The sequence below is a fragment of the Cyprinodon tularosa genome, unplaced genomic scaffold (genome assembly GCF_016077235.1).
Source record: "Cyprinodon tularosa strain WSP-4 unplaced genomic scaffold, ASM1607723v1 ctg171, whole genome shotgun sequence".
In the NCBI taxonomy this organism is placed as follows: Eukaryota; Metazoa; Chordata; class Actinopteri; order Cyprinodontiformes; family Cyprinodontidae; genus Cyprinodon; species Cyprinodon tularosa.
Window position 1 is genome coordinate 412,357 of NW_024038541.1, and position 23,193 is coordinate 435,549.

At 35.9% G+C, this 23,193-nt stretch overlaps 1 protein-coding gene across 5 annotated transcripts in view; it reads left to right on the top strand.

Moving 5' to 3' along the window:
• The window catches only part of grid2 (glutamate receptor, ionotropic, delta 2), a 594,833-nt gene that overhangs the window by 375,096 nt on the left and 196,544 nt on the right, over positions 1–23,193 (top strand). For all 5 annotated transcript variants that reach the window (XR_005280492.1, XR_005280493.1, XM_038281457.1 and 2 more), the window contains exons 7-8: positions 6,899–7,060; positions 11,340–11,459. Coding sequence is in view for 3 of the 5 variants with exons in the window: in XM_038281457.1 (XP_038137385.1) it covers positions 6,899–7,060; positions 11,340–11,459 (282 nt within the window). In the remaining 2 variants the exon portion in view is untranslated. The remainder of the gene's footprint in view (positions 1–6,898; positions 7,061–11,339; positions 11,460–23,193) is intronic.

Below are 23,193 nucleotides of genomic sequence, written 5' to 3' on the forward strand. Positions count from 1 at the left end.
AAGAATTGAGACATTATCCGATTGACGCATATACTCAATATTTACAGTCTACTGGCATTGTTCATGGTTGTAAGAGCACGTACAGCATTACAAAATGTTCCACTCTAACAAAAAAAACAATTACTAATAAAAGTGCTGGTCAAATAGCAAGAGGGGTGGCTTTCTCTTGACATTTTGCCCCTTTGCATTTTAATTTACTGGAAGGACAATCAGAAACAAAGTGTTCCTGTTACCTCTGAGCTTCATCCCTGGTAAGAGACAGCTCTGTAACACAGTGAATACTGTTCATGCTTTCTCTTTCACTGGGAAGCAGTGCCACATGGGTGTTAGATGATATTTAAAAGATGAAAATATGCCAAAGGAAATAGTGTGCATAGTAAGTGGGGCTATGTAGATGATTTAGAACCAAAAGGCAGTCAGACAATGCTTTAGATTGAAGCATCCATTGCTACTTTCTCTTATTTTTAATCAGACGACATTTTAAGTACTCTAGAGGTTAGGACAAAGATAAATAGTTCTGATGCAAAGGATATGAAACATGAGGATATGAAATGTAAGATGTGGCACCGAAATAGAACAAACATTGCAGCTGATACTATGATACTGCAGGAATGGTACTAAACTGACTTTAAGCAAAGTCCTGCCCTAAGCCTGGGACTATAGTCTTTCAGAGCATTCCGATGGGAACATAAAGATTTCCATGCTCTGCTGCTTTGTATACCATCTGATATAGCTTCCGAAGAATTGAATGAGCTGCCAGCACTACTTTAGTGCATGTTACTATTATTATTTGTATTTTTTTATTAATCAGAAAGTTTAGAACAATTAATGATGTATGGTTTGGAAGTTCTAACTGTGAAACCAAACCTTTATCAGTTTGTAAAATGCTTTCCTCATTTTTGCTGTATACTGATTGCAGATTGTTTTTTCTTCTGCTCTTTGAACAGTAGAGTTTAGATTTTTTTGTTGTTTGTATTCTTTTGTTGTTTGATAAATGCCTTAAAGGCTGACAGTATGTAGGTATGGGTACATGAGCCATCAAGCTGCCATCAGTGAATAATTGGGAACAAAGTTTAATTTATGTTGCAAGACGAATGTGTAAAAGGAAGTTAATGTTCTCTTGATTGATGTGGCAACACAAGACCCCGGAGGAACATATTGATGGAAGATGGAAATATAGGGATGACAGAAATGGAGCTGTAATGTTTATGTTGCTATCACCCTTTCAGGCTGGTCCCTTTTTAATCTTTTATCGACCATAATCAGGGTATAGATGTGTTGGGACATCTGGTTAGATCCAGCATGTTTCATCTTTATATTGATTTCAGATAAATTAAGATAATTTATGTCTACAAGGTTAATAAAGAACTCGTAGTCTAAAGGACATATAAGTAATTTTACTTGTGTATCCAAATATAAAAAAGAGACTGTTCCCAAGGTTAATTAATAATGAAGACCTTTTATTATATATTTTTGTTATTGAGCAACTGTAGTCTGTAAATTTTGTTCTGCAGCTGAAGATCGAAAGAATCCTAGAGAGATGCCTAGAAGCCCAATTTCAAAAGCACCTAAGACAATTATGGTATGATGAAACAAAACATTATCTGCCGCATTTACTCTACCCTTTTAAAACCATGCTGAGAACCGTGCGAGCACGGTAACCAAGGTAACTGTTGAGTGTAAATGGAACGCCACTGAACTGAACCTGACACAACCGAAGCGGGCTACATCTAGTACTAGTTCAACAGTAGAGCTCTGCGCTGTTTAGTTGTGGATCGGTTCTCTGATAACAAAGAGGGCATGAGCAGACTGCGTCGTCTCCTATCTACAGTCAGCTGACTCATTTTGCTGGTTTTTTGGCGTGTCCAGCTTTGCATTTCACAGATCTCTTCTCCTGTTCACAACAAGAAATTCTTCTCAGGCTATTAACAATAAATGGCATCAAAAGAGCAGCATGGCATCATGGTGTGACCTAGGTGACTGAACACTCAGATTTTGCAACTATCCAGCTTGGAGCACAAGGTTATTATCCAGGTACATCAGTTCATGAAAGTTATGTGTGCCATCATTTTTATTTGCGTTATTCTCACCTTGAGAAGCGTAATATCGTACACCATCAAAAGGAGGTGAGGAACTGTGCTACTATGATGTTTAAAGATCATAATAACCAAGCTCTGCACGGTTAAGTAATCCAAGCTTGGTCTGAATTAGGCACAGATCGGTTTCAGAGGTATAGTGAAAGTTTAGTCACCTCTGCCAAAAGTCCCTCATTCCTCGTTTAAAGGGCGCTTTTGGTTTTATCGTAATGTTTTGCCATCAGCCACTCAGAGAATTCACCTTCCTCTCCCCCAAATGTCCTGTTGGAGCTTTTCCCAGATCCACAAAGGTTCATTATCTCAGAAAACATTTTAAATAAATGTTTGTTTTAATTCCACCTATTGTGCAAAACATAACATACAGTAGGAAGATAAATTAAGTTGATTCATTTTTTTAATTAAGTTTAAAAAAAACTTCAAATTGTCCAACCCCTGTATGTCGCATGAGAAAAAGACATTGGAAATGCTACAGTATCAAGCAGGAAATCTGACAGAATTTCAATCTTACCTTCTAAAAGGGTAGCGTCACTACAAAACATTTTAGGGAAAATTGAGGGAAGCCTGTCTTAAAGCATGGATTATATTATTGTAGTATATCAGTAAGTGATGCATCTTCAGATTATAAGAATTTTATGAGTTCTTTAAAACTGTATGGATATTTCTGTCTGGCATAACTACAGTAGACAGTTCCAGGCCTGGAGGGAGTCGGGCTTGCAATCCTACCCCCTGCCCATCTCAAGACCACTCACAATGACCAGGTTTTCTCCTCAGCAAAAGAGGTTCAGCTTTATTTTTCAAGGAACATCCTCATGCAAAAGGCCACATGATCAGGATAGCTTTGCAAAATTGCAGTTGGGGAGAAGAAATACACACAAAGAAGCATTTTCTCCCAGGATCTTTCAAATAAAGTTATTTTTTATGCTATTTGATGATCTAAGTTACACCTCACCTTAAAATCTTTAGCATTTTATTTGACTTTATCTATTTTTTTTGTATTGATTAACTGTAACTTTTGTTGTTGCCCTGTTTTCGTTTTTTTTCAAATGGGGAAGTGCATATTACTTAGCACGGGTTTATGAAATTCACATGTAAATATGCAAGACTTTGCAGGTTTATTTTGTTCAAGTGCAGGTCAATGTTTACAAATGTTTCACACACCGAAAAAAAAAAAATAAAGGAATAGGCAATATAGCAATAGAAATCATCAGTACATGAGCAGAAAAAGAAGACAATTATAGTAGTGCAGACAATAAAACAGTTCCCTCTGATACAAGTTTATGTGCATATATAAACTTCATATATATAAAATCTTCAGGCTCAGATGTTATATAACACAAGAGACATTGAAGAGTGTCTCTTTGCTGTGTTAATGGCATCAACACATTTCCCAACCAATTAAAGAAATGTTAGATTGGGCAGATATTACACTCAGATTATAGAGATGGAGCCTGGGTGGTTGGAATATTAATTAAGAAAGCCTTTTCCTTAACCTGTTGGAATATTCACTCATGTCATCACACCAGATTTAAAGGGTTTATTTATCATAGTCTATTTTATAACATTACCGTGAAATATAATTTATCATAGAAATGAGAAAATATCTGATAACTTAGAAGAATTTAGATTACTCTTATTTTTCTCACTTCTATGTCACTCTTCTATTATTTGGGGATGCATTAACTTTGCATTACAACCAGTCTAAGAACAATGTAGTTCTAAACAAACAGTCAAGCTTTTAATTAATTTTTGTACTTCATGCAGTCACACAGACTTTTTAAACCCCAGGATCACAAAATTATGTCTTTTTTAACAAAGTCTTTTTCATTCTTTTCTGCAGTCCACTTTTTATATTCAAAAATTAGCTTCCCTTATTTATTTTTTATTTTTTTCTTGAACGTATTAGCCTCCTTGTATCAACAGTGTAAGGCCAACTTTACATGAATATTCTACTTTGTGAGCACAAGTAGGAACCTTCTGTTCCCACTTTTGGGCTTTGGGTTAGGCGTAGAACTATGGTGTGAATCCAGTTTAAATTAAGTTTATAATTAGGAATGCAGGAGTAATGGTTAAAGTCAGGATCTGGGTTAGACCATACAAATGAATCCAAAAGGAATGAAAGTCAATGCAAAATATCCATATAACGGGGTCTTGTTTTTAATATATCGTGTCCAAAAAATAGTGTCTTCGCTTCCTCCATATTGACTCTTTAGTCAAAACCCACATTTGATCTTTAGAGGTTTTGTGAGATCTCCCGTTTGAAATCTGAACCTTCCCTAATAAAATCTGGTAGTTTGTGGTATATTGTGCTTGTTCTTTGGTTGTACACCATTCACTTTGAGACAGAACCTGTTAGATCCATTTTTTTTTTTTTTTAGCCATTATGTGTGGGGTCATTTAGGTTTTGAAAATTAACAACTAATTGAGTTGGGTCAGCTTTAACACCTCCGTTTTCTTAGTAACGGCTGAGTGTGCACCTTGGTGCTTTGCTGAGGTGAAAGAAGAAATGGTTTAGAGTTTCCAGATGGGTATTTTCTGTGGTCCTGATGGCACATAAACTGTGATTTTTGCTTTACCTGTTTTATACAACCAGAAAGCTAATTCCCTCACACATGTTTTCTTTATTTTTTTGCCATCAGAATCTAAATAGCAGGCTCTGTATTTTTATGCATGTACAGTATATATTTACAGTATTACATGCATAAAAATGAACTTACTTTTTGAACCTTTAATTTTTTTACAGAGGTTTTTACAGCACTAGTGGCTCGTGTTTTTATACAGTAGGCTGACAGAAACAGGGGTAAGAGAGAGGGGGAGAGAGAGAGTCAGATTTGAACCTGGGTTGGCGATGTCGAGGACTAAGGCCTCCGTATGTGGGTCGTGCGCCCATCATTATTTTGTCTGATGTAGATCTGTTGACCATAATTACCACATTTATAATAAATATTGTCCTCTATGCAAAAAAAAAATAAGCAGTTTCAAATAATATAAACATGGAAACATGGAACATTTCATGATCCATGTTTTATTTAACTGTATATTGTATGATTTAACTGTATATTGTATATTAAATGTATATTAAAATGTTAACAAAATTATTAGTTTAATAAGTGATATGTTTCAGCAGTAGAAAAGCACTCTGTGAGCACAGACCTGTGCCAAGCAGCAAATTTTGCCACAAATTGTGACTTACACCTACAGCTAAAACTTACATATAATTTTAATGAATTGTTCCTTGGCATGAGGCGCACCTCTAGTAAAAAGTTTCCATAAGACTTGTTCATAAGTTTTCAATTGATCCTGCTAACAAACCAACAATGTTCCCTTTTCTTGTCTTTTTGTCTTCAGTAAAATACCTCCGGACTTTTTGAGTCCAATGCTGAGGCTGTCCATAGTCACTGCTGCCACCCGCTGGTTTAGTGGGAAACTGCTTGTTCTAACACATATCCTTATTCAACGATGTGCGAGAATAAAAAAAAAATCCTTTATCTAGATTATGATTTGTATCATCACCAAGATTTAATGAATTGTCCTTTGGCCTAAGGGATATTGCTGACAAAAATGTGTCCTGTCCATAACTTTCCAAGTTATCCTGCAGACTGACAGACAGACAAACACATAAAGTCTCGTAAAAACATAACCTTCTTGGCGGAGATGATGATAAGGCAACATGTATTAATGGGGACAAATGGAGATCTGAAGTACATTATTTAGTTTGCATATAAATTAAACCGCATCCCATGTTTCTTAAAGATGTATTTTCATGAAATGAAGTTGTGTACATGTACCTTTATGCAAAATATTAGTCATCTTATTGTTATGAAAGGGTGTCCTAAGTATTTTTTCTTAATTTTTTTGGGCAGGGACAGAGTATAGGGAGTGATTTGTACAATAACAGATTCAGAACTTAACACCCAGTGGTTGATTTTTTTTCCCTTTTGTTTAAAATTAAAAGATAAAGAAAACTTAACCAGTCATAATGTTTTGCATGGGAAGCCCAATTTTACATCTCATATCAGCAGCATGTATCCTTATTTATGAGAGTATTTTCAGAGTAAGATTAAAATAAAACTGCACTTTTTGGATTTGGCTCCTTTCATATATGTTTGTAAATGCATCTCATAACACTACCATCTATTCTTTGTGATCGAGAGTAATCTTTCATTCAGTAAATGTCTGATATATCTTGAGTTTAGTAAAAGGAGATGCTCATTATATATACAGTGACTCACTCTGAGTAATCAGTCTGTTTGGTCTTTCCCATTTACATGGGAACAAGAGTCTCAGCAGATCACTCACAGATCAATTGAAGAATGAATGGACTTTGTGTTTCAATTCTTGCTCTCTTTTGCTTTTGTCAGTCACATCGATCAGTTGGTTCATTTTAATTAATGTCCTTTCCTTAGTGTCTTTTTGCTGTGAATTTGATTGTTTATATGTATAGCTGCTGTGTTAAAACTGGAAAATGGGGAACAACAGAGGGCAAGAAAAAAGTGTACAAAAATTATATTTTGCAAAGATAAAAAGAGTGATGGTTATCATGTCTAATTATTTTTTATGTCTAGATGTTTCTAGACTTCCATTTCTTTGAGATTCTGTGAACAAAATTCACTGTAAATTCCTATATTTATTAGTGATCAAAACATGGCATACATTTGGATGGGTTAACACATATTAACATTATTTAATGTCTTAAGTAAAGGATACAAAAAAAAATGCTCACAAGTGTGGGAGTTTTTATTCGAATGGTTCATATAATTGTTCCCACATTAATAAATTAAAATGCGTCTTTTCTTTCTTTGCAGATCACGAATCGCTACATCTATGACACAGTTCTGCTTCTGGCCAATACCTTCCACAGAAAGTTGGAGGACAGGAAGTGGCACAGCATGGCCAGCCTGAGCTGCATCAGGAAGAACTCCAAGCCTTGGCAAGGAGGCAAGAGCATGCTAGAGACTGTAAAAAAGGTAGGGGTGCTTGCCTGTGAAAAAAAAAAGTAAAAACAACAACAAATATTTTGGTTAATAATGTAATTTTCATGCATTATGCAATGAAAGCAATATGCAAGAAAAACAGGTAGCTTATATGCTGAGGGAGGAGTGTAGAATGGCACTGGATTCAGATTATGTAATCAAAGGAATGTGAAACTGCTTTGGAGGAAAACAGAAGAGGAATACTGAGGGAAGTCAAATAATTCAATTACCGCACAGCTCAGAAGAATGTAACAAAAGAATTGGGGGACACGACAACAAATTTAAGCCTTTTAGCAGTGTTTGTATTTAAACATAAGTCTAGGGGATGCGCTGGTATGTATGTGTCTCTGTCTGACACCCATGAGAGGGATAGGTCTCTATCAAAAATGGACTGGCTCACACATGACCTCTCGCATCTGACACATGGCTGCATGCATCTCACATCATTCTGCGTCCTCCCACGCACTCAGCACATCTCCATTTGCGAAATCAGAGCCCGTTAAACAAAGTCCAGGTAGACCCGTGTCCCCACAAGACCTTAAATGCCCTCCATTCCAGAACCTAATAGAAAGATAATTAAACAGTCCATTTACACCAGGGGGGGTAAAGGCTAACACTGATCGATGAGAATAAACCAAACTACACAGAAAACAGAACAAGATAAAAAAAAGTAAGAACCTTAACCTTAAGGGATTAATCATATGGCAACCCTTCTCTCACGAAAATGAACACAGAGAAATAAAGTAAACATTAAAGAAACCTTTCAAACTAAGATAACAAAAAAGATACGACCAAAAGTAGAACAACAAATGAAAGTTTAAATCCCTGAAAAAACAAGGACCTTAATGAAATCAGTGTGCTGCCTATTACTGATTTTAGAGATACTATAAAAACTACTGTCATCTTTCTTATATGACTGGTTTCCTGGACTTTGCTTCTAATAATGTGTCATTTTAAGTTTCTTTCATGTTTTAACTCTTTTATGCATTATTTACAGTCCAAGTTTTTTTAACCCCTTTTTTTTGCTGTCTCTTTCATTGTGAATTTTTTACATATCAGTTCCTGTTTATTTAGGCGATTTGCCTCATATTAAGGATTATGTTTTATTAATTTCTATGTTCTTGTCCTGGTGTTCCTGTGTCTTAGTTGCCTTTTGTTTTTTTGCTTTTTTGGGTTAAGATGTGCATGCACTGTACAAGCTTTTGCCCTTTTTGGGCCAATTCTCCAGATCCCATCGGGCTGTACAGTGGGTGAAAATCGTGAGCTGTCACATTTTAAACCCTGCGTTTTCATCGTGCAGTTTGAGCTGTAGCTGAGTACAGCGATTAAAAATATTGCAGTGTATGCCCGTCTTTAGGTTCTTTTTGGCCACACCTTTTCCTTTTTGTGCTTGAACACGACAATTCATTGCAAACTACTGCATATATCTTAAGTGAAAAATAATACTACTCACCATATAAAAAAATATCAATTTTGACATCCATTTTTAAAAATCTTTTTCATACGTTCATAATGTTAACATTTTAAAATCCTTTTACTTTAAGATTTCTAAATTATTAGTCAGCCTCTTGCCCTTAGAGTAATTAAAATCCATAAAAATATAGAAATAAGAGCCGTTTAATGCTCTGTTCTGTAACTGTTCTACGCATACAAGAAATGTTGTGCTTTTTTACTTAACATATTCTAAACTTGGCTCCACAGTGGTGCAGTTTGTAGTACTTTTGCCTTGAAGCAAGGTTCCAGGTTCGATTCCTAGCCTTGGGTCTTTCTGCATGGAGTTTGCATGTTCTCCCTGAGCATGGTTGGGTTCTCTCCAGGTTCACCAGCTTCCTCCCACAGTCCAAAACATGACTGTTAGGATAATTGGCATCTCTAAAATTGTCCTTAGGCGTGAGGGGGGGTGTCTGCATGGTTTTATGTCTCTGTTTTGCCCTGGCGACCTGACTGGTGACCTGTCCAGGGTGTACACCTCCTCTTGCCCATTGACTTCTGGAGATACATACTCACCGGCCCCACCACCTGACAGAATACGCAGGACAAGATGGATGGATAGAATAATGGATGAATATTCTAAATTTCAAAACCTTCCATCCATTTTCTGATACGCTTAATCCCAAGTGGTTTGGCGAGGAGTGCTGAACACCCTGGATCAGTCGCCAGTCCATCGCAGGGATGGCGCAGACAAACAGGAAAAAAAAACATTTCCGCACACACTCAAACCTGAGGAGACTTTTAGAGAAGCCAATTAACCTAACAGTAATGTTTTTGGACTATGGGAGGAAGCTGGAGTACCCGGAGAGAACCCACACATGCAAACTCCGTGCTGGGAATCAAACCCACAACCTTCTTGCTGCAAGGCAGCAGTGCTACCCACTGTACCACTTAGCATGAACATGCATGAACCTTTATTTCTACACTGAGATGCTATTTAATTAAGAAAATATAAAAAAAAACTCATTCATTTAACATTTCATCAAACTTAAATGACAATATAAGAGTCAGTCGACTTCTTAGGCCATGTAATAATTCAAAGGCCTTCATTATTTCATTTAAAAATATCTTTATCGATCAACAATTTCCCCTACTTTTCATTTGCGTGAGATAGTTTGTTTGATTTATGTATTTTAACCTTGGGTTTGAACCAGTCATTGGAAACACTTTTACTGCAATTAATTGCAAATGTAGAGAGGTCCTTTGTTTTCATATTTATACAAAAAGACTGGAGGGATAGGACTTTGACTGAATGATGCAGCCACATAAAATGCTAATTCTGGATTAGTGTCAGAAAATAATAAATGTGTTGCAATTGCTTCTATAGCTATCTTTGTATTTCACCTTGAGATCAGGCTGGGGTTTAGCAAACCTTTCATCAGCAAGTTTTGGCTATTGAACCAACCCTGATGAGTGTCTGAACAGATATGTGTTAAAAAGCCCTAAGGTATAATAAACTTTAGTTCAGCAGTCTGGCATCGGTTCCATTTTCGCAGTATATCAGCAGAGTTCTTTACTTACTGTGCGTGCCTAGATATTTAATCAGTATTTTGCTATGTTAGGGCATTATGATAATGATGATTTCTAATTTACATTTGATGATTAGAGCTCTGTTGATGTATTTTTGGTTATCATTGGCAAATCCAAAGTGGGGAACAAACTCATGCAGGTAAAATTGCTCTTTAGCCTAAATAATGTTTCATTCAAGCTGTTGGCAAAATCTTGCTTTCGATGCAGCCCCTTTTCAGTCTCAGAAACTGCATCAATTTAGGTTTAGGATTTCTGTTAAATTTTCTGATCGTTGTTACAGTGAGAAAGCTTTGTGATTTTATACTCGGAGTAATAGGGATAGGTCGATTAGAAGAAATACTTGAAATATATATTTTCATTGTTTTTCCCAACGAGCTCTCGAGGATGAAACATTCTTATTTTTTGTCCCTAACAAATCTATCATTAAAAATTACATAAATAATAAAAATATAATTTTATTACATTTTTATATAATATACTTTTCAAAAACACTGCCCAAGGGTTAAAGGAACATTTTATTAAATACATCAAATCTTTTTTGGAGAAAAATCCTGCTGGATATGTACACTGAGAATTATCAACACAAGGAGGAATGAATCCAATGACACAAAGAAAATAAAACTGTAAAGCTAATGTGGCAGACTAGTCCAATTTGCCTAAATGCCATTACAGCTATTACAAATGGAACTTACTAGTGTCTATGCCTCCATGTATTTATATGCATGCTTAACAATATTTGGCCACTGTCCCTATAAGATGGTAGATTGTGCCAAGGATATCTCCCCCAGATCTGACTAGGGCATCACAGATTCAACCTGGTCACAGGTGCAGCTGAATTGATTAAGTAAAATGATGGAAACACAAATTAAACACAAAACATAAATACAAAAAATAACTAGAAAATACAAATGATATTTGTGGTATTATATATGTTACTTTTGTAAAAAAAAAAAAAAAGAAAAAAAAAAAAGGCATTCAGAAAGTGCTCTTTAGACTATATAAAATAGGGCCTACTACCATTTTCCCTTTCTAATTATTATTAAAATTCAATATAACATATATAAAAACAGGATTTTTGCAGTAACTATGGGATAAGTCTGGTCACTTTTTTTTTATCTTGATGTTTAGTCCATTGTTTTATTTGATCATGTATTTGTTTTAATGTTGAAAGCCCCCCTAAGGGATTTAAAATTGTGAAATAATCCAAGGTTGATGAGCTGGTATTTTATACAATTTTTATGTGTGATTGCAGTTTGGAGTGAGTGGCCTTACAAGTTTCTTGGAGTTCACTGAGAATGGCACAAATCCCAATATCTTCTTTGAAATCCTGGGAACAAATTATGGAGAAGACAGAGGTAGAGGAATCAGCAGGGTAAGTCTTCACTTATTTACAGTACTATAATTTCTGCATTTCCTTATTGGGATGTCTTATGTATTTAGATATTTCTAATTTTAAGATATATAAATAAATTAAATAAATTCAGCACCAAATATATCAAATTCTAATGGAATTAATTGGTTATATTTTTTGTGTCGATGTCTGTCTTTTAGTCCTAATTGTTTTGTGTTTTTGTTGGTCCAAGTGCAATGACTTCCGCTGCAGCTCACATCTTCTTCAGCTGAGAGCAATGTTAATTAAATGCCATTTTTAAGTGGCACTTTGTAATGGTAATGGCTGCATAATAAGAGCATAATGAATTTTTACAGGCCTCATGAAAGACTTCCCCTCCACTCAAACCCCGAAACAGATCGTCATATCCCTGTCTTTATTGATTTTTCTTTTGTTTTAATGCTTTTGTTTATAGGGATTCAGTGTATTTATTAAAATTCAAAATGTATAAGTTGTAATCAATATCATAAACTCTAATAAGGAAGTTTATTATTACATTTTTGTGCTAGATAATAATTTATACAATGTTGTTATGCACATTCAGGTCAAGACTCTTTGCTTCATTTGGAAATGCATCATTTATGATTTTATCAAGGACGTTCTGTTTTAAAATTCTTTACTTAATACATTATATTTACATCCCCCCAAAGCGGGTTGTAAAAAAAATTTTTTGTCTTGTTTTTGTCTTTCAAATTGTTGCACTTAAATATATCTCTTCCTGTATTTAATTCATACACAGCCTCTAACTATCTTTAAGTTGAATTTGATAAAAGATGGATTTATCTAGTTTTGGCTCTGGTCAAATACAAGTCATTTAATACTGTAAATTATATTATATAAGGACATTTTTTAATAAAAACATATTTAGTGTTTTTAATCACTTTCTGTTTTGCTTACGTAAATATGTTTTGCTCATATGGCTGAATCACAGCATTATTAAATATGCAAATTATGTTTTGACATCATTCAGCGCCTTCTGGCATCGTTTAGGACAGCCAGTAGTAATCATGTCTGATGTTGCTTGGGAGGTTTCTTTGCTACTAGTTTCTACGATGACCCAGAGGGTCCAAAAGCCACGACATGAAAACAACAATGTTGCTGTCCTGTAGATGGGCTCTACTGATTTAAAAATTCTATTACTTTTTGAAAATATTTTTATAGGGAGAATTGGTATCTGAAAAGTCTCTTCACTTCTCATCTCTTTATTCTCTCCCTATAAAACTTGTAGAGCTTTTGTGTTGCAAATTATTCTCAAAATTTATCAATTACGCATATAATAGACTATATTGCCAAAAGTATTCATTCACTTGCCTGAACTCACAAATACGGCAAAAGTAATGCACGGGACCCTCAAGCTCCTAGTCCTCTGGTGGAAAACCCAAGCTTGAAAGACAAAAAAAACATATGGTGAGTGGGGAAATGTTTAAAATTGTGTACATATCATTATCCAAACTTTTTTAAAAGGACAGAATTTTGTTTATTGTTCTTGGAATATATCCATTATATTGGATTCAGTTTCCCCTTGGATTACTTATAATTACTCTTCATGATAGGCAGTTCTCTGATAAGACCCAAGGTCCTTTTAAGTGTGTAGTACTAGTGCTGATGGTCAGAGATGGGAAGTAACGAAGTAGAAATACTTCGTTACTGTACTCAAGTAGATTTTTCTGATATTTTGACTTTACTTTACTACTTATTTTTATGGCGACTTTTTACTTCTACTCCTTAAATTTTTACACAAATATCTGTACTTTCTACTCCTTACATTTTAAAAAATTGGCTCGTTACTTTAGTTTTGAATCATTTCAATGGAGTTACCGTTATTATTTTTCACGTCATCAATACCAAATTCAATCTAATTGGATGGGAATCTACGTTGCATTTGACGCACCACTACAAGATGAATCGACAGATTCGGCGGTATTCATTCACGGCAAATCATTGCAGCTTGGTGGCGGTGGCGTTAGCAAAGTAGCATGGACGACGAGATGATTGAAAATGAACACAATGGAGATCTAGTCCAATTGGCAGACATCCATTTAAAATGTAGGCAACGGCATGAAAAAAGTGGTTTCTACTTTTACTTTTATACTTTAAGTAAATTTACAAGCCTTTACTTTGTTACTTTTACTTGAGTAAAGAAGTTTAATCAGTACTTCCACTTTTACCAGAGTATTTTTTAACACAAGTATCTGTACTTTTACTCGAGTACGGAAAGTGAGTACTTTTGCCATCTCTGCTGATGGTTGGACTAAATTACCTTGCCATATCTGCTATCTATACAGAGTACTAGGAAGCCTTTTTGTGCTTGTTACACAGACATACTGCACAAGGGTATTCCTTGGAGAAAATATTTCTGCACATGCTCAATATACATTTACATACATACCTTAGAGCTATAGTTTACAAAGATCAACAATAAAAAACAAGAATAAAAACACATTATCCCTGCCCTACATACTAGAAGAAACATTCAAATGTCAATGGGCTTACAGGTGCTGGTCATAAAATTAGAATATCATGAAAAAGTAGATTGATTTCAGTAATTCCATTTAAAAAGTGAAACTTGTATATTATATTCATACATTACATACAAACTCATATATTTCAGATGTTTATTTTGTTTAATTTTGATGATTACAAATGACAACAAATGAAAATCTCAAATTCATCATATCAGAAAATTAGAATATTACTGAAGACCAATAAAAACAAAGGATTTATAGAAATGTTGGCCAACTGAAAAGTATGAACATGAAAAGTATGAGCATGTACAGCACTCAGTATTTAGTTGGGCCTCCTTTGGCCTGTATTACTGCAGCAATGCGGCGTGGCATGGAGTCGATCAGTCTGTGGCACTGCTCAGGTGTTATGATAGCCCAGGTTGCTCTAATAGTGGCTTTTAGCTCTTCTGAATTGTTGGGTCTGGTGTATTGCATCTTCTTCTTCACAATACCCCATAGATTTTCTATGGGGTTAAGGTCAGGAGAGTTTGCTGGCCAATTAAGAACAGGGATACCATGGTCCTTCAACCAGGTACTGGTAGCTTTGGCACTGTGTGCAGGTGCCAAGTCCTGTTGGAAAATGAAATCTGCATCTCCAAAAAGTTGGTCAGCTGCAGGAAGCATGAAGTGCTCTAAAACTTCCTGGTATGTGGCTGCGTTGACCCTGGACCTCAGAAAACACAATGGACCAACACCAGCAGATGACATGGCACCCCAAACCATCACTGACTGTGGAAACTTTACACTGGACTTCAAGCAACGTGGATGAAGTGCCTCTCTTCTTTTCCTACAGACTCTGGGACCTTGATTTCCAAAGGAAATGCAAAATTTACTTTCATCAGAGAACATGACTTTGGACCACTCACCAGCAGTCCAGTCCTGTTTCTCTTTAGCCCAGGCAAGACGCTTCTGACGCTGTCTGTGGTTCAAGAGTGGCTTGACACAAGGAATGCGACAGCAGAAACCCATGTCTTTCATACGTCTGTGTGTGGTGGTTCTTGAAGCACTCACTCCAGCTGCAGTCCACTCTTTGTGAATCTCCCCCACATTTTTGAAGGGGTTTTGTTTCACAATCCTCTCCAGGGTGCGGTTATCTCTCTTGCTTGTACACTTTTTTCGACCACATCTTTTCCTTCCCTTCGCCTCTCTATTAATGTGCTTGGACACTGAGCTCTGTGAACAGCCAGCCTCTTTAGCGATGACCTTTTGTGTCTTGCCCTCCTTGTGCAAGGTGTCGATGGTCGTCTTTTGGACAACTGTCAAGTCAGCAGTCTTCCCCATGATTGTGTAGCCTATAGAACTAGACTGAAAGACCATTTAAAGGCTTTTGCAGGTGGTTTGAGTTAATTAGCTGATTAGAGTGTGGCACCAGGGGCCATCAATTTTGAACCTTTTCACAATATTCTAATTTTCTGATATGATGAATTTGAGATTTTCATTTGTTGTCATTTGTAATCATCAAAATTAAACAAAATAAACATCTGAAATATATGAGTTTGTATGTAATGTATGAATATAATATACAAGTTTCACTTTTTAAATGGAATTACTGAAATCAATCTACTTTTTCATGATATTCTAATTTTATGACCAGCACCTGTATAATGTGGGTTGATACCAACATAACACAGCATGCCATCACAGACTAAATTAATCTCTTCAGCATTAGTGCAAATGCATCAGAGCTAACTTTTTTGATCAAGTTGCAATTATTTCTGTTGGCATTAAGCAGTTTTTGTGGCTTTCCTGCCTTTGTGTTAGGTAGGCTTATGTTTCCACTTTATAGCCTGCTAAAAAATGTACTGTATATGTTTAGAACTCATATTTTTCATCTTAATTTGAAAGTTTATTCTAAATGTCTTTTTTATGACTTTCTGTTAAATAAAATCATGACGATATGAAATGTACTTTGAGAAAAGAGGTGAATAATTAGTTTTTTGTACTTTAACCTCATAAAACTTACATACTTACGTACATTTGTGAATTTTTTTCCTGTCATTGGGTTTCAGTTCAATTCAGTTCAGTTTATTTATATAGTGCTAATTCACAAAATATGTCATCTCAAGGCACTTTACAATTCAACAAGATAATTCAGTCAAATTGATTCAAAGTTTTCTATCTAAGGAAAACCAGTTGATTGCATCGACGCATCGACTTGCAGGCAATCCCTCACTAAGCATGCTTGTAGCAAGAGTGGAGAGGAAAAACTCGCTTTTAACAGGAAGAAACCTCCAGTATGACCAGATTGGTGTGAGCGGCCATCTGCCTAGGCACACTGAGGTTCAAGGAGACAGAAGCAGAAATAGAAAAAGAAGCAGAGATACAAAAGTCAATTGTAAACCAGCTTCACAGGCGGCCCCGTCCTGGAAACACATAGGCAGGCAGACAAGCTCCGTGCCAGCTCTCATGTCAGAGGATGAAGAGAGCACATCCAGCCAGTCACAGTCAAAGAAACAGGACTACTCTTAAAAACATGCTGATTTCGAACATCTATAAACAAAGGTGTTGATGGCAGCAGCACAACTGATATTTCTCTCCAGGGTGGTGTCGCAACCAAAGAGGAACAGGCCAGATGACAGAGAGGTATGCAGAGATGGTATAGTGTTGGATATTGCCCCAACAAATTTTGCAGAGTGTGAGAAAAGAGATAGAATGAAGCAAAATGGTAAAAAAAGGGGCCCCTATGTCCTCCAGCAGTTTAAGCATACAGCAACATGACTATAGAAATTGCTCGGGATAACCTGAGCCGTGGCTTGGAGTTAACAGGTATTTAACTTGTATATGCATTTTACTTGGCTTGCTTTCATGTTGCAAAAGAATTACAGTTAATACTATTATTCTGTTATCTGCTGTAGGCTGCATCATCTTGCAGTTTCCCTTTAAGTTTCTTTTATCCATATTGTTTAATTTTGTGAAATTTCCTTGCTTTTCTGCTCCTTACATAAAATCCTGCTGAACTGTTGCCACTGAGCTGGCTAACACTACTAAATGTTGCATAATTTGTAATAATGTTATTAACACCATATTCTTCTGAGTAACCTGAGCCTTCTTTACTGTTTCATTATATTGTTTTTTCCTCTCTTTTAGGCCCTTTTTATTTCCGTGGAGGGTCTTATTAATGACTAGCACGCAGTCAAGCTTTTATTTTCTCTTATCTCACCTTAATTAAGACATTCTAAGTAATTCAACCCATCCCTTTATCTTGCCTTTTTTACCTTGTTGCATTTGGCTTTCTTGCCATTTCAAAATTGTCCTTTCTTTAAAATAGTTTCGCCTTTTTAACAGATACTTATTCCCAACCAGACTTGCCTAGTGTAATCGTAATTTTTTTTTTTAAACATCAAACAACTCCTAAATAATACCCCTTCAGTGTTTTGCTTCTGGTTAGCTGCCTTCAGTGGCTTTACAAGGAAAACTATACAGTTCTATGTATCCAACAATATTTACTGTACAGTACATAATAAACAGTACAGTACAGTGTATCCTTTTTGTTTCTTGATAACAACAGTGCTGTGTAACAAATTCAATACAACGTCGAGTAATTGATGGTTGCAATATGCAGCTGCTAAACATTGCCTGGATGCATATATGTTTTTAGATATTAAATTTCAAGTGTAATGCAATTACATTCTGTCAAAAAATATAGTACTGAAACTGTGATGTACTGGGAACCATGGAAGGAAGGAAGATCTTTGCCGTCAAAACTGGATGTGCATCTTTAGTAGCAGATATAGTAAAATTTAAAGAAAATACTAAGGAAATTGGTTTATTCCAATCGACATTGTCTTGACAATATTCAGCAGTGTTAACTCAGTTATCTGGATGTGTTGGTTCTCTAGTTGACATATAGTCAATGCAATCAGCTGGTTTTATTTAGAAAGAAATCTTGGAACCAACCTGACTTTATGATCTGGTTGAATTGTCTCTGTAAAGTGCCTTGAGATGGCATGTGTTGTGAATTGGAGCTATATAAATAAACTGAATTGAACAGAAAAGGGAAAAGTTCATAAAAAATTTTTTGTCAAGTTGAATTACAAACAAGAAATATTACTTAGCTAATTAGCTTGGTAGTTTAAAAAAAATAAATTAACAGTATGGAGATTTAAGGTAAACCTGGAAGAAAGACGCCCAAGGTTTAGAATAAGATAATAAAGAAAAAATATCTCCAAGGAGAAAAAATCTTATTCTTTTTTACCCATCATATTAGGTGGATTATTATGAAAATTTATTCAGTGTGTCTCACCCTCCTTAAGGCAAAGTTAAGGGATTGTGGAGAAGTTAAAGTCGGTTTAGAATGAAGAAATGTGAGGAGAAAAGGATGAAAATACAGACTGATTGATTTTATTTAACAGCATTCCAATAGATTTTCTTTGTTTTATTTGGTTTTCTTTATCATTCCTCACCCTTACACATCCTTGTTATTCCTGTGTAGGTTTGTTTTATAAGTTAGCTGCAGGTTTGCCCTCTCCCCGATCTGGAAATGCAGCTGGTTGAGATTTCACGGTTAAAACAAGTGGAGTTTAAACACCATTACTAACCCTGATTTAAAGCACTGGTTACTTTATATCTTCAACTTGCACATTGCGTGAAAAAAACCCCAAAAATTACTTTTTTTTCCCTCCCCAGGATTTGATGGTTTTTGCTGCTTTCTCTCTTGTTTTCTGCCGACTTGTTCTTACTTATGACATGTCACATATGTTACAACGAGAACTATGGCTAAAGAATTTCCTTTAACTATTGTCAACCCACAGAAGAAATAAGGGAAAAAATATATATGTAGTTAAGTGTTCGTAAACTCTAATGTGGTGCTTTACATTGATGTTGGACAAAATACGTTTTCTCTGTAAATGGCTATGAGCTTATGTTAAACATTTAATATATAACCGTGGTTAGTGACACACTCTCAGCCTCATCCAAGATCTTAAAAAAATCTTGTAGCTTTTAATCTAAAGGTATAAATGCATAATTCACACAAAACTACATCAATCCCAGGGATAGAGATGTCCCGATTCAGGTTTTTGCACTTCCGATCCGATACCGATATTGTTTTTGGACTTCCGATCCGATACCGATACTGGCCGATACCAGCCTATCCGAGCATGTATTTAAGTTTAAGTTAAAGTATTTAGCCTTAGTTGTAAGACTCATGTTGAAAAGGGTTTTAGTACTCTTGATAACATCTAGCCAGCTGAATTAGGTGAGATTGAATAAAACACAATGATTGGTAACAACAAACTTACCTATTTATTAAGGAGATAAACACAAACTAGACAAAATTATGAACAGCAATCTGAAATTGCACAGTGAACAGTAAAACCGTAAACAGTTAAAGGTGCAAGTATTACTGTAAGTTTTACTAAAAATGCAAAACAGACAAGAGTGGAAAATATTCTGTTAACTTAGAATCAGGACTCTACTCTTGAAAAAAAGACACTGCTTAAAAAAAAATCAGTGCAAATAATAGTGAACTATTACACAAAAATGCCTTAAACTTCCCAATCTCCTCCACACCTAGTCTCCATCTACACATCGTGCAGGATAAAATAATCCCACACGGTTGACATTTTCCCCGCTATCTTCCAATTCACCTGTTTTAATGGTTAGGCCGGGAGACAGACCCAAAAAGACCTGTGGGTGTGTTGAAGGTGTTCTGGAAAATGCGGACCGGATTCGGGGAACACTGGCGCAAAATAGTGGAATGGATCGTTTCAATCGGTGAAACTGGAAAATACGGACCAGATTTTTTTTTTTAAACTGGATCGGCAGTCTGGATCGGCATTTTTACATGCTTTGCCGATATGCATTTTTTTGCCAATATCGGCGTCCGATCCGATACGTGGATCGGATCGGGACAAGCCTACCCAGGGATTTCCTTAATGGGATTATGGGTGGGCATCATCAATTATTAGGTTTCTTGATTTCATAATGTTGTTTAAAACAATGAAACATAAGTCATATGGAAACTGTATCCAAAGTGAAACAGGCTTGAGGAAGTTTTTGATTTTGACGGGATGTGACATAAGGATTTCCTTTAGATGCATCTACAGGTGTGCCTATTATTGACTTAAATCTTGTGACCTGACCTACCATAAACTAACCATGTTTTGCCATTACTATCTGAATGTTTTCAACTGCATGTAAATGTTTGATTTTAAAGAGAGTAATATAAAGAGCTAAAGAACTATCTCATATTGTTGGCAAATACGTTACACTATGTTACCTGTACTGATAAAAGCCTTTCCCCTCCATGTGCTGAACAGCCTAATTACAGGTAGCCTAACTTGCTTCCTGATAATATTAGAGTATAATAATTACTATCAATCAAACCTTTTAGTTTTTCACAATAAACTAAGTCCCAGATTTTAAGTTGATTCTTAAATATGCTTAAAGGATATCATCATACAGTAAAAATCATCGGTTGTACTACCTTTATCCCAATGTGCAAAATATACAACAGCAGGAAGCACACCACTTAAAAGCGGTTTTAGTGCTTCACAAAATGCTCTTCAATTGCTCACATTCGGATATAGTATGTGACATGTTTTCATCAGAGTACACAATGAAAAAAGTGTGCAAGATGGAAATGAGTTTGACTGTATATTCCCCAGTTCTTCAACTTTCTATCACAAACACTCATTTTAGCACAAAAGAACAATGCTATTCAGCATTAACCCTTAGCCGGTCAGCTGTCTTAGTCAGATAAAAAAAATGCTTTTGTCAAGAGCTTCAGAGACAGAATGATATGAATCAACAACCCAAAGAAAACCACTATAAAATGCTGAGTGTCATAGTTAAAAATTGTGACATAGGCTACTTTTGAATTAAAAACTACAAAAATAGTAACAAAAGGGGCAGAAATGAAGACGGGTGAACTGATAATTTTTTATATCATATTCATTAACCGCATATTAAAGATTTTTAGTTATAAAAACATGTAAATTAAAATCTTGAACAGAGGGTTGCACTGAAATATATGATAATATATGATATATGTCTTTCTTAATTTTAAGTTATTAACACAAATTCTTAATACTTTTTCTTAATATACAAACTGATTGGACTGGATAAAGATATATTTTATCTTTAGTCAAATTGATGAATTTGATTGATAAGCACTTAGAGCACTTGTTAAATAAACAGAGGCTTCTCGTTGGCCGACCTTAGCTATACTGTGAACATGTGGATTGGCTGATGTCTGAGAGAGCCGATTGATGGATGACTGCATTATGTATACAAGGGGGGTTAAAAAGGGAAGCTAATTGGCTGTGACCTGGTTGCAATCGTACTTCTGCTAAGGTGGCAGCACTCACTGAGGGATTAGTAGCAAAGAGAAAAGCCACTACCCCTCTACTTGACACCAAAGGTTGTGTCCTCGTGTTAAACAAACCATAACTTTATGAGCAGGAGTAACTGGCCAAGTGATAGAAAAGGAGCCAATCCTCACTCAGCCAAAACAGGGAGGTGGGAACGGTGCATTACAGGTTGGAAAGATTGATTATGAATGACTCAGTATAGAAAGGGCTTAAAGGCTGTGAATCACAATACGGGGAAAGGGGTATTACAAACTGAATCTGTAAGTCACAGAAACTTCCAGAGCATCACTTTACTTCTTGAACAAGAGAAAAAGTGAACTAAGGATGCTCTGACCATTTAATTACTTTGTGGTTCTCTTTAGTTCCTTTCTACTTTAAAACCCTGTCCAAGTAAAGGCTAGAAATTATTTACAAATGTAGGTATTGTTTAGCCTAGTAAACTAGCCCCCCTGCCAGCGGCCAAAATAATTTTTGCCAGCAAGTGGGTGTAGCCTCGAACAATGCCCCAGGCCCTAGAACAGGCTGGCCAATTACAACGCAGAGATGTGTTTTGAATTTTTGGATGCAAAGTGTTTTGAGGGCATGACGACAAAGCTGCGCAATGCTGGAGAAAGCACAACAAGGAACTAAAACTACGGTTCACGACTGTGTTAGAAAACTAAGCAGATAGGTTTGCCGTCACAGGTCGTAATGATATACTGATACTGTAATGTCAATTTACCTCAGCTATATTCAGCGGTAGAGCGACAGATATCTTTGGCCCGTCTGTGTTGTGGTGGCGCATCTTCAAGTCTCTGTGTTTTCGACGGAGTAGACCCCCAGGTTGTCTTTTCAGCAGCTGTTCGTTCTGCGAGGACACCTACTCCCACCTCATTTTCAATCCACCTCTAATAAATTGGCAGATTTCTTTCCAGTCTATTCAACAACGTTGCACAAGCTCGACAGACTCGATTGGATTTCTCCGATGTAATCAAAGCGTTCACTCCAAAGTTCTGTAATCTTTATGCCACTGACATTGGTTGATTTCAACTTTGGAAAAGTTAATTAGACTGGTGTAGTACACAGGCTACTCACATGTCTTTTTTGCACAAACAACAAAAATCTTCCAACACCATGATCTCAACAAGTTATCCACTGCTCACATCACATGCTGTTTGTTTAAACTCGCCCACCAGCTTTCTGCCACACTTATTACGTCACAGTCAGTTGCGCTCATTGGTCAGAGCGTTGGCCAAAAGGCACAGACAGCGGTTTGAAAAACAATGGGTTGTTCTCAATAGCAATCTTCCAATGTCTCATTCATCAGGCCAGACTAAATTACACATTTAATCTCACATTTAGTCTGGTTTATCAGGCTACGTATCATTAGGTAAAACAGCTCTAAAGGAATACACAACTGAATTTCTATCCAATAAAATTTATTTGACATTTAGTGGTGGCTGATGAAAAAATTTCTTGATGGAGCTGATGTAAAAATGATATTTGTATCTAGCTACACCTGTATAATAAATGGGATTAACCGCATGACGAGGAATGTAATAAATCCTAATGATTGAATCTCCTTCTCAAATAGACAGTCTCACAGATAATGTAAATGAGCAATTTTCTGTTAGGTTATGCTACATAATTATCTGTGCAGAAAAGAAGGGTATCAGACACAATAATAATTGACAATAAAACAGTTCTTACTTTTAGTACTTAAGAAGTTAATCTAAAGGTACTATGATAAAAATAAAGAAAGATTGTAGAAAAATACTTATATATATATATATAGGCCTATGTGGAACCTGAACTAAAATGTAGCATATCCTCACTTGGTTTAGGGTACCGGTATACTTCACAAAAGAATATTCTACAGAGGTTACAATGTCTTAAAAAAAGTTTTTTACGTTTTTATAT